This window comes from Lepidochelys kempii, chromosome 7 (assembly GCF_965140285.1).
Source record: "Lepidochelys kempii isolate rLepKem1 chromosome 7, rLepKem1.hap1, whole genome shotgun sequence".
NCBI lineage: Eukaryota > Metazoa > Chordata > Testudines > Cheloniidae > Lepidochelys > Lepidochelys kempii.
The window spans coordinates 119,379,474-119,392,403 of NC_136386.1; the positions used below are offsets into that span (position 1 = coordinate 119,379,474).

The 12,930-nt window shown below is 45.7% G+C and overlaps 1 protein-coding gene across 1 annotated transcript in view; it reads right to left on the bottom strand.

The window, feature by feature from the left end:
* The window catches only part of SORCS3 (sortilin related VPS10 domain containing receptor 3), a 481,074-nt gene that overhangs the window by 229,434 nt on the left and 238,710 nt on the right, over positions 1-12,930 (bottom strand). Inside the window, exon 3 of the mRNA XM_073354429.2 lies at positions 11,498-11,597. Coding sequence (XP_073210530.2) covers positions 11,498-11,597 — 100 coding nt within the window. The remainder of the gene's footprint in view (positions 1-11,497; positions 11,598-12,930) is intronic.

Genomic DNA, 12,930 nt, shown 5'->3' on the forward strand with positions numbered 1-12,930 from the left:
GAAAAACGAACAGGTCATACATGACTAATGGGCGCGCTGGCAGGGGATGGCAGCAAACCTCGGGCTGGGTTAGTGAGCACAGAACCCGCATTTGGAACCACAGCCTTGGCATCCTATCGACCAGCTAGGACGCTGGGAGCAGGGGGAGAGGAAATAAGGCAGCCCATGGAATTTCCACTGGGGACAGAGTGGGGGAACAGAGCCAAGATTCAAAAGCAAAAGTGTGATGTTGTTATTTATTATTTGTATGGCAGTCGCACCTAGATGCTCCAGTCAGCGATCCAGAATCCACGGTGCTAGGGGCTGTACATGCACCAACAGAAAGATGGGGCCTTCTCCAAAGAGCTTACAATGTAAGAATGTAATGAGCAATAAAACTGAGGTCCAGCTCTCCGCCATTCAAGGTCTCTTGCCACTGCTAAAAGAGGAGAGTTGTTAGCCCTGGACAAATCCCAGTTGGGTACCTATTTATTCTACCTCCCTAAATTTCTTTCTGAAGTTTTCATCACATACAGTAACAGTATTCTGCTTCACTGATTACCCTGAACTGCTGTATTCAATGTTGTTGTGTGCTAGCTGTTAAAAAACATACCTTATTCCACCCGAGAGGGCTGCTTTTCAGTGGTGGGTTAAAAAAATATAGCCCACAGGCTTTTAGTCAGTGATAACTTTCTGGGCTTCTGTCTTCCTAAATACAAGTGAACATTTCGAGGTCTGATAAGATGGGGCTGTGGGACCCAGACATTTACAGGGGCACTGCCCCAGTGCTGTGGGTTACTTTGCCAGAGAGGCTTAGTATCACTCTCTCACACTGGAGTTCTGTTATAAGAATCACTTTGGGACAACCCTCATTTTGATCATTGTGGCTGAATACTTTCTGCAGGTGAAATTCCCCAGGGTGCTGTCCAAGGCCTATGTGCCACTTAAATCCTCAGGACAGAGCTAAGAGCTGTGTCCAACTGAAACTGCCAGGAGAATTCAAGGAGGCAGAATCTAGTTACTGAAGTGGAATCCAGCCAGAACACTAGGATTATCACCCCCACTTTTAATAGGGCGCAGTGGACTATTAAATGGCCCTGAGTAATCAAGACCTCAGGTTTATTCCCTTTTTATCTGAACAATATCTATGGTTGGTTTGTTTTTTACTGTTTTCTCCTTCTATCCAATCTCATCTGAAGCCCAAGGGTCAGTGCTGGTGGAAAGTTTTCCATCTCAGCTTTTTCAGTGGAAAACTGGGTTTTCAGCTAAAGGAAATCTCTCACAAGAACGGTCCGCTTTCCAAGGGAAATGTTATTTTGTTGAAAAAAGGAACACTTGAAAAGCCAAAGTATTCTGATTCAAAATGGCACCAGGATGCCTTATGGGAGCTGTAGTTCAGGCACCTTAGGCTCCAACTCTCCCTGTGAGCTGGGTTTTCTGGACAGACTATATCTCCCATAATGCACCACAATGAGGAACTCCTCTGATGTACTCCTTGCACCAAGAGGGGTGAAAGCCAAGAGCTCAATGATCCCTCCAGTGCCAATCACTAAGGATGCCTATTAGGGGTTACATTGCCACACAGCCCCAAGGGATTCACTAGCTACAACTCAAGCAATTTATTGTAATGTTTCTTGCAGTCCATCCCTCCTTCTATGCCCATCCACATAACAACGGTGTTTGAATCCCTCCATTCCTTCCTTGTGCATGTTCTCGCTTACACATAAATGCTTCTCAATATTCAGCCTTACAACAGTCTCTAACACTAGCTGTAGATCCCCACACAAGGAAAATCCCTGCAAGCTGCCAAAAATGCCTGGTTAAAAAAACAAACAAACCAAGTACAATTTTTATTTGGAAACAGATGATTGAATTCTAAACTCCACAACAATTCTGCCCCAGCACAGACCAATTCATCCCGCTTCCCGCACCACTCACCACAACCCAGTCATGTCTACTTTCCAACAACAATTGTCCCAGCCACAAACCCCCTGCACCCCAGCCCTTGATTCTTCCACACACATCCATGCACATAAAAGAGCGGGTGGCATAAAGTGATGGAACCCCACTGAAGTCATCAGAGCTATTCCAGTTTACTCCAGCTAAGGGTCTGGCCCTAAGTCTCATGCTGAGATGCAACAGTGTCAAGGTCCGTAACACAGCTGACAATTTCCCCCCCTGTGCATTGCATTGGAAAGAGCAAACAACTGCAACCCCTGTTCCCACAACTGCAGTAATTATCCGCCTATAATAACGCGTAACTACAGCCCAGAATCCATCACACACACAAAAAGAAAAGGAGGACTTGTGGCACCTTAGAGACTAACCAATTTATTTGAGTATAAGCTTTCATGAGCTACTGTAGCTCATGAACCTTAGCTCACTTAGCTACTGTAGGTCACCCAGCAACCTTATCCCCACAGATGGGCCCATGGAACAGAAAATCCAAGGAAGGCAATGCCTATTTGAGGGAAAACCTTTGGTTTTTCACAGTGCGGGCCTGTGTTTCCTTTGAATCATATTCATCTGCAGCAAAGGCTTCTGTGAGATAATTCTCGAGTCTTTTGGAAAATTATCAGAGAGTCATAAGGCCCGTTTCAACCTGTATGTAATTGATGCTGAGCCAGGTGCCTCCTATTGTGGGCTCTCCTGCAAATAACGGGGTGGGTGTACATATTGGAGTGAAGGATGTGTCCTAGAATACGCTCTGCTAATTACAGCCTCTTAACGGGGGTGGAAATCTCACAGCAACAGGCATTGTGGCTTCCCATCATGACTGGAAATAATAATTATGTAAGAAAACCATAGCTACTGAGGACTTCACAGCTGTCCATGGGCTGTGCATCACGACCACCTGGAATTCCGCGGTGACAAAGGGAACAGATCTCATTGCAAATGCACAGGACGCGACCACTTGAGCAAACGGAGAAATCGCCTGAGTTCTGACCAATACAGGGACTATGATACAACAGCCAAGCAGTTCTGACTCCAGCCAGGGGAGGGCAGCGGTGCATGCATACCAGCCAATTGTTGATATCATTTCTCAGCTTCAAAGCACCATGAAAACATGTATCAATCCATCCCCACAACTCCTCCCTAAGCAGGGTAAGTAGCAGTATTCCCACTTCACAGGTGAGGCAAAGAGAGAGTCATTGCTCAAGGTGGGATTAGAATTTAGTAGCTCCTGGTTTCCAGTCCTGCGCTCAGACCACTACCTCTACCCTCTAGTTTTATTTAACACTGGCTGTCTGTTCGTCTGTGACACTACTAAGCAATGGTAGGGTGTATTTTCCAAATACCCATTTCAGTTTCTAGAAAACGTCCCCCCCCCCCAAAACACTGCCGCATCCCACTCCTTTGAAGTACGAGACACAGCAGCAAGCAGCACTGTGGTCCAGAAGACAGAGCACGGGACTCGTGGATTCTAACCCGATTGCCAATGACTGAGTGTATAGACTTGGGCAAGTCACTTAACCCCTCTGGTGCCTTCGATTTCCGATCTGTAAAACAAAACTGTCCTAAATTTACAGAAATTTAGTTGGAAAACTGAGGCATTGTCAACTGTACACTTACCTGAGTGTGCCCAAGATCACACACTCAGGTAAGTGTATAGTAGACAATGCTGTAAGGCGGTAGTGGATCCAGGGCCTTGGGAAAGTCACTTAACCTCTCTATGCCTAAGTTTAGGCATCTGTGGATACAATTTAGGTATACAATTACAGAGGGCGCCATTTAGAGATTAACAACAGACAAATGAATATAGAGTATCTTCTTCTACTTAGAAACACCCTGATACAGCAATCACTGGAAAGCAGCAAATGTGGAGAGTTTAAACAGTTATGGGCCATTGATAAAACACCAGTAAGTTAACTTCCACACTCCCCCAGTAAATTAGGTACAGTAAGGATCACTATTCACCACTTTACCAATGAGGGAAACTGAGGAGGAGAAGCCAAGTCCTAATTCACAGTGACACTGGGAATTATTTGTCACATTCTGAGTCAAGGTCTACTAGCCATTTAGTGGCTACATTTTGAGTCAATGACAGAGCCAGGAATAGGACTCACGTCTTCTAAGATACATAACTGCTTGATCATTCTTCCCTCACACACCAGCTCCTGCTGGCACCATCCGTTGTACACTTAGGTGTTTAAATACCTTTGAGGATCATAGCCTACCTCCCACTGAAATCAATGGGCATCAGATGCCTTATTAGCTTTGAGGATCTGGGCCTTACTCACTTGTGTGACCTTGGGCAAGTCATTTCCCCTCTCTGTGCCTCAGTTTCCCTACCTGCAAAATGGAGATAATGTTATTTACCTACCTTTAAGCTTTATGGATGAAAAATGCTACATGGCTGCAAAGCAGAGTTGGCTGAAATTATCTGACAATTTGAAATTTTTGGACATTTTTTTTGTGATGAAAAATATTCACAATTGTTCAACTGGGTCTAGAAGAAAATGTTACTCTGGGATAATGCAGATCGCAAAGCAGGTAAGAGCTGAAGACAAAACATTCTCAGTCAGGGATCTCCCTAGGGTATGAACTTGCAAAGGACGAGAGCTGAATCCAGAGTCTGACTCTCTTTAGGAAATACTGCAAAACCTTCCTCTTCAGAAAGCCCCTCCCAGCACAAGAATGACGCTCACAACATTGGTACTCCCCTCTACCCCAAAAAACCCAATCAACCAAAAGCCCCTGAAATGAATCAACCTAAACAAAAGGAAATTAATATGCATATCATAAATATATAATTATATTTACAAATAATTAAAAGCAAAATTCCTACCCCAAGCAGACATTTTACCCCAAAAGGGGAGAAGTGCCAAAGACCCCATGAAGTTCATTAGGGACTTTGCGATTGGTTTTACGTGGAAGGTGCTGAGATGTTATGGTAATGGGTGACAGGATAAAATCCTAGGATAGATAGATAGAATTTTTAAGGGCAGGAAAGACCGTTACACCATCTGGTTTGATCGCCTGTATAGCACAGGCCAGAGAATTCCATCCAATTACTCCTATACTGAGCCCCATAACTTGTGATTGACTAAAGAATATTTTCCCCCCAAAAAAAAATGGCATCCAATCTTAATGAATGGATGGATGGATGGATGGATGGATGGATGGATGGATGGATGGATGGATGGATGGATAGAAAGCATAATTGATTATTGCACGTAAAGCTCTTGGAGGTTGAAAGGTGCCATGTAGTTGCAAAGTATTGCTAATATTAATCATTAGTATGGGAGATAGGGGGAAGCCTGATATTAGGAGACCAGCACCTCCTATGGCCTGTCAGCATAACAGTTCTAGACACTATGGAATAATGCAACTGAATTCAATAACTTGCCATGAACATCACCAAAACTGGGGACAAGAGCTCTGCTTTAAAATAAAAAGAGGGGGTTTGATCTTCTTGCCTTGTACTTTAGTTAAGCCCAGGGATACGTTGCTGATTCAGGTAAATGATATTTATATACCTGGCATTCAGCTGAATGCATAATTCCTATTTAGCAGTTGAACAGAAGTATTTTTAGGCTTCAAAGGAATCTGACAGGTAATTCCCACTCTAGTTCTACAGGGCAGCCGAGAAGTGATTATCCTTCTCCCTAGTAAATCAATTAGGAATGAATGTAGGTAGCAGGGTTCTCCTCCTCCAAGTAACTATTAATCGTCTAAGCACTAATGAGCAGACAGCATTAGCAGCAGCGTGCAAGCTAATCAATAATCGACAGAAAGTGTGAGTATCAACTCAGGGAGAAACTGATATACACTGTAAAAACATTTCACCTGGGAATGGAGAGAGAGAGAGAGAGAGAGACAGAGAGAGAGTGTGAGTGTTCATGTTGCCCTCTTGAGACAGGTAAACAAAGAGGTTGTAAGATTTACATCCAATGCACATGGGAAGCCATTGCCTATCGCTCAAATGGTTAAGGTTGTGTTTTCATATTGCAGTAGTGCCTACTGGCCCCAGTCAGAGACAAGTTCACCATTGTGCTAGGTATTGTATGAACATCTAACAACAACAAAAATGCTCCCTGCGCAGAAAAAAATACAGTCTAAGTACTTGGGACTGCTTCCTATAACATACATGGTGCTGTCGTCATCATGAATAAGTTGGAATATGAACAAGAGGCTGCTCGGCAGCTCTCTAACTCCACATTCTACAGGCCATTATCCTCTGATCCCACTGAGGATTACCAAAAGAAACTACACCATCTGCTCAAGAAACTCCCTGAAAAAGCACAGGAACAGATCTGTGCAGACACATGCCTAGAACCCCGACCAGGGGTATTCTGTCTGCTTCCCAAGATCCATAAACCTGGAAATCCTGGACGCCCCATCATCTCAGGCATTGGCACCCTGACAGCAGGATTGTCTGGCTATGTGGACTCTCTCCTCAGGCCCTATGCTACCAGCACTCCCAGCTTTCTTCGAGACACCACTGACTTCCTGAGGAAGCTACAATCCATCGGTGATCTTCCAGAAAACACCATCTTGGCCACTATGGATGCAGAAGCCCTCTACACCAACATTCCACACAAAGATGGACTACAAGCTATCAGGAACAGTATCCCCAATAATGTCAAGGCAAACCTGGTGGCTGAACTTTGTGACTTTGTCCTCACCCACAACTATTTCACATTTGGGGACAATGTCTACCTTCAAGTCAGCGGCACTGCTATGGGTACCCACATGGCCCCACAGCATGCCAACACTTTTATGGCTGACTTAGAACAACGCTTCCTCAGCTCTCGTCCCCTAATGCCCCTACTCTACTTGCGCCCCTACTCTACTTGCGCTACATTGATGACATCTTCATCATCTGGACCCATGGAAAAGAAGCCCTTGAGGAATTCCACCATGATTTCAACAATTTCCATCCCACCATCAACCTCAGCCTGGACCAGTGTTTCCCAAACTTGGGACGCCGCTTGTTCATGGAAAGACCCTGGCGGGCCGGGCCGGTTTGTTTATCTGCCGCATCCACAGGTTTGGCCGATCGCGGCTCCCACTGGCTGCGGTTCGCCGCTGCAGGCCAATGGGGGCTGCGGGAAGTGGCGCGGGCTGAGGGACAGACCAATCCACACAAGCGGACCATTTCCTGGACACTACAGTGCTAATAAGCGATGGTCACATAAACTCCACCCTATACCGGAAACCTACTGACCACTATGCTTACCTCCATGCCTCCAGCTTTCATTCAGACCACACCACATTGTCTACAGCCAACCTCTACGATACAACCGTATTTGCTCCAACCCCTCAGACAGAGACAAACACCTACAAGATCTCTATCAAGCATTCTTACAACTACAGTACCCACCTGCTGAAGTGAAAAAACAGACTGACAGAGCCAGAAAAGTACCCAGAAGTCACCTACTACAGGACAGGCCCAACAAAGAAAATAACTTCATGCCACTAGCTGTCGCCTTCAGCCCCCAACTAAAACCTCTCCAGTGCATCATTAAAGATCTACAACCTATCCTGAAAAATGATCCCTCACTCTCACAGATCTTGGGAGACAGACCAGTCCTCGCTTACAGACAATGCCCCCAACCAGAAGCAAATACTCTCCAGCAACCACACACCACACAAGAAACACACTAACCCAGGAACCTATCCTTGCAACAAAGCCCGATGCCAACTCTGTCCACATATTTATTCAAGTGACACCATCATAGGACCTAATCACATTAGCCATGCCATCAGGGGCTTGTTCACCTGCACATCTACCAATGAGATATATGCCACCATGTGCCAGCAATGCCCCTCTGCCATGTACATTGGCCAAACCGGACAGTCTCTATGCAAAAGAATAAATGGACACAAAATCTGACATCAGGAAACATAACATTCAAAAACCAGAAGGAGAACACTTCAACCTCTCTGGCCACTCAGTAACTGACTTAAAGGTGGCAATTTTGCAACAGAAAAGCTTCAAAAACAGACTCCAATGAGAAACTGCTGAGCTTGAATTAATATACAAACTGGATACCATTAACTTGGGTTTGAATAAAGACTGGGAGAGGTTGGGTCATTACACATATTGAATCTATTTCCCCATGTTAAGTATCCTCACACCTTCTTGTCAACTGTCTAAATGGGCCATCTTGATTGTTATTACAAAAGTTTTTTTCTCCTGCTGATAATAGCTCATCTTAATTAATTAGCCTCTTACTCTACTTTTTCATGTTCTCTGTCTATATATATATATCTTCTTACTATATGTTCCATTCTATGATTCCGATGAAGTGAGCTGTAGCCCACAAAAGCTTATGCTCAAATATATTTGTTAGTCTCTAAGGTGCCACAAGTACTCCTGTTCTTTTTGCGGATACAGACTAACACGGCTGCTACTCTGAAACCTTACATTCATCTGTCTCTCGTTCTTAGACAATGCAAAGGAGAGAGTGTCTCATGGTGACATGATCCTGGGAAATGACAAATCCAAGACAGTCTAATACAGCAACTGAGATTCTCAGAGCACTTTACAAATTCTGTACATAGAAATCACTTTGTCTTCCACTGATGTGGAGAGAATTGGGTTGACACAAGGCAGCTGTTTAACCTTGTGCAGCAACAATGCACTACCATTTAGAACAGGATTTAACTGAAACAGCAAAGAGTGAGTGACTGGATGGTGGGGTATAAATGTCACCAAGGAAGGACTACCAGGGGTGGCCATCCTGTGGCTCCGGAGCCGCAAGCGGCTCTTCAGAGGTTAATATATGGCTCCTTGTATAGGTGCTGACTCCGAAGTGGAGCTACAGATGCTAACTTTCCAATGCTCACTGCTCAACCCCCTGCTCTGCCCCAGGTCCTGCCACCACTCCACCCCTTCCCCCAAGGCCCCTGTCCCTTCCCCCGAGCCTGCCGTGCCCTTGCTCCTTCCCCCTCCCCACCAGAGCCTCCTGCACACTGCAAAACAGCTGACTATGGCAGGCGGGAGGTGCTGATTGGTGGGGCTGCCGGTGGGCGGGAGGCACTGGGGGCTGGAGGGGGATAGTGGATTGGGGTGCTGCTGACATATTACTGTGGCTCTTTGGCAATGTTCATTGGTAAATTCTGGCTCCTTCTCAGGCTGGCCACCCCTGTGCTAAGCTGTAAATCCAGAAGGGTTTCCAAAGTTGTTAGAAAACGGTGTATCCCAAGGCTGTGATTAGCCAATGAGATAACTCTGATGATGTAATACAGTAGATTCTGCTTAATAGCAACCCCAGTATTAACAACTTTTGCTTACTCGCAACATTTTACCGGCAAATGATCCTGTCCCATGGACTTTGATATTAATGGGATATGGATATTGGCAACAGGCATGCCAGGCTGCCTGTGAACTTTATTAGAAGAGAGGTCCTACCTGTAATCAGTTTGCTGGCTCCAAACATGTGCATCCAAGTACTTCTGTTACATGTCATGGTTTCCAAACATGTTGACCATCTCTCACTGCCAAAGTTAGGGCTCTGGGGGTCCTACATGGGCCAGGCGCTAAGCAAATGCAAGTAGCTGAGAAGTTGGGTGTCTCGAGAGCCGTTGTTTGTTGCATTAAGAATAGTGGTAACATTTCACAGGATCATGCGCTCAGCACAACCCAGGGCGACAAGCAGCAGTGTGCTGGCAAGGATGGCTTTTTATATATCAACACATCGTCAAATTGTGCGCAGCTGCACTGGGTGTCCCACAGGTGGAGCATCCACTCTAAGGACATACCGCACAGCAGGCTAAGATCTAAAATCGCTCTCCTTGTTACAGTGGACCAATTATGGCAGGTTTTGACGGGGCCTTTTTTTCATCTTATTTTTCAACATTGCATCAAGCAGATTGAATAAACAGTCGCTCATCGCTGCGATGCACTAACGCACCTGAAAACACAGGAATCCGCTTCCTGGAAACTGCCAGATAATGGCACCATTTTGCTGGGAAACAAGCGGTTGCTAATAATAAGCAAAGTGTACTGTATCTGCAACCTGATATCTTGCTTCAGATCTTCGGTGGGTGACGTTGCTCTGGAAACAGAACAAACTGGAATCAGCTCTCCAGCTTGCTTCATAGAGCCATCGCTTTTAAGGCCAAAAGAGATCATTGTGATCCTCTAGTCTGAACTTGCTGTATAGCACAGGCCAGAGAATTTCACCCAGTACCAACAGACTGCCTCCATATCAATCCCGTGCACTAGATCTCGCCAACCAATTTTGAATCAACCTTATCTGATGCTTGTGTGGTTTCAATTACACTCAGTTGAATTAAGTCTCTTAATGAGGCCGGTTGTCATTTTTCTGACTTGCCTTTGGACTCTCAAGAACCTACTCCTCCGAGGACAACAAATGGGACCTTGTGGGGGCAAGCAGCGATAAAAATCTATCCAGCAAAACGCAACCAACTTTATCCCATTTCACTCAGAACATTGACCAGGTGAAGACAATTTTCAGGAGAATTCAGCCTCTGCTTTGGAAAAAAATTAAAAAGCTGCCATATACATATCGGTACGGTAGTTCTGGCTGATTGCTATAGAAATGTGCCTGCCATAAAGATTCCAGACAGAGAAATAAACATCAGTCCTGAAACCTCTGTGGCCTGACCAGTGATGGAAAAACAATAGTAAATAATAATAACAACAAAATACAACTCTGGAAAGCTATAGAGAGAGACATGATCAAATGTAATAGTCTCCGAGCCTGCCTAACGTGCAGTACAGATACAAGCATTTAGCTAGAGCAATCTTGGTCTGACTTCCAGGGGCAGCTAAAAGTGCCAAAGCTCTGCTAGCTCCTTGAACCACCACAACGACGACTTCAAATCAAAAAGCACCCAGCCGTCACTCTCGTCACTCTCGGTCTGTGTTCTGTGAGTCAGCTGCAGTTCTAATTGCATCACGTGGGAAGCCTGGGCAGAGGGCTTGAAAGCGATGACATCGTGTTCTCTCCCACGAGTTCCACCCAAACCTTAGGTCCCGGCCCCCAGCCCCACACGCACGCATATCAGCCCTCTGACGTGACGTAACCAGCCGCAGGTGTCAGTTACATCGTTTCCTCCAACTCTTTTTGCTAAATTAAGGAAACATAAAAGGAAGCAGCATCCAATGCAAGGAAGGGATGTCTTTTACCTGGTGTTTCCAATACTAAGTGGCTGATTATAAGGCAAGGAGAGGTGTATTAGTTGAAATCAGCAGAGGCAAGGGTCTCACAAACATGTGTGTGAATTCAGCTTATTTGGAGGTAGAACAATCAGCAACAAGTGAATTTATCTCCCTTATTTCTCTAACAACAGACTAGACACTTTCTGCGTGAGATTAAAGGCTTGATTCTGCTGTGTAAATCAAGAGTAATTCCACTGAACTTCACGGAGTTACACCAGTGTAAATAAGGCCAGATTCACGTCCTTGAGTGTATGGCTGGATTTTGCTGGATTTTGGCTGGATTTACGGCTGGCTTTTGCTTTAGGATCAGAATTCTTTTTAAAATGAAGAGAGCATGGTAATTTTGTTTCTATGGCTACCAGATCAACGGCTCTCCCTTACCTTCCTCTTGTTCGTAGGACTCACATAAAGGTAGCTCAGCACAGTCTTCAGGCCCACTTTGTCATTTAGCTTTTCATAGGTAGTGCCATAGTCCGTGGACCTGCAGGGAAGAAGAGACAAGAAGAAAACATAAGGTTATTCAAATGTCGAGGAGGAAAATTAGCAAATGAACAGATGCCTGAGGCTGCAGCCTGCACATTCTTGTTCTTAAACCTGAGGTTTCATGTTTCATTCCAGGGGGAGGATGGACAGGAGAGGAGAAAGTCCTTGAGCCCTTTGGGACAGAGACTGTGTCTACATCTGCTTCCCATTCTGCATTGAGAATCACACAGGCAAACCTCTGTGCCCAGGCAGAGCCCCACTGATTCCGGTGCACCCAGGTGGTTTTCAATGGAGGACCAGGACTGTTTGTAGGTTCCTAAGCATTTAATGATACCCTGATCCCATGCAGCACCCCAGGCACTCCTGTATGGCATGTATTTAAAACAAATAGAACAGATGAGTCCACTGGAGAAACCTTGACCACGTTTTTTTTTTTCTCCCAAGAGATTGGGATCAAAATCCATATCCAAACTGTAGCAATTGAGCTCATGTCTAAATCAAATGTATCCATACTGCCAGTTCTAAAACTCTGTTACCCCCGTGCTAATCTGTGCCAGGTGTTTTATTTTTTCTGTGTTAGGTAGAGAGATTCAGGCAGATCCCACAAGAGACAGCAGATGATCTGGGGGCGACGCTGCCCGTTCGTGACTGGCAAAAAGCACTGTTTCCTTCACTGCAGCTTTCTCCTCCTCCTCTCTGGGGGCATTTGGAATCGTTTCCCCTTCTTTGTTGCTTCTCTGTGTTTTCACCCCACCCCACCCCCGCCCCAAACCAATGTCCATGTAGTCTGCTATCCTCTCTCCAACAGCGACCAATGCCAGATGCTTCAAGGGAAGATGTAAAATCCTCACTATGCACCTAACTGTTTAACAGTAATGGCTTGGGGAGAAATTGCCTCCTGACCCTTTATGGTGATCACTGCTCAGTTTATGCCCTGAAGCATGAGGATTTGTGGCCTTGGGATGTTCTCCTGTCCCTTTCCTCCCCCTTCTTCCCCTTCATCCTCCTCATTATACATTTGAATAGAAAATATTTAGGAACTGTAGTGGGGCGGCTACCCCAGTCCCGCAGAACAGGGGTTGAAAGTAGCCCCGGAGAGGGATGCGGCTGGAAAAAAAAGAGTGAAAGGCTAGGCTGATTGGGGAAGCAGCCACAGCTGGGGCCACACCCAATCAGGGCCCAGCTGGCCTGATAAGAGGGCTGGGGGCCAGGAGCTGAGGGAGTCTCACCTGGGAGCAAGGTACCCGAGGCAGAGCAGTGCTGGGGAAGGGCAAAGGGAGCTGGGGCGCTCCAGCCTGGTAAACCCCCAGGCTGCAGGCCTTGTTGAAGGC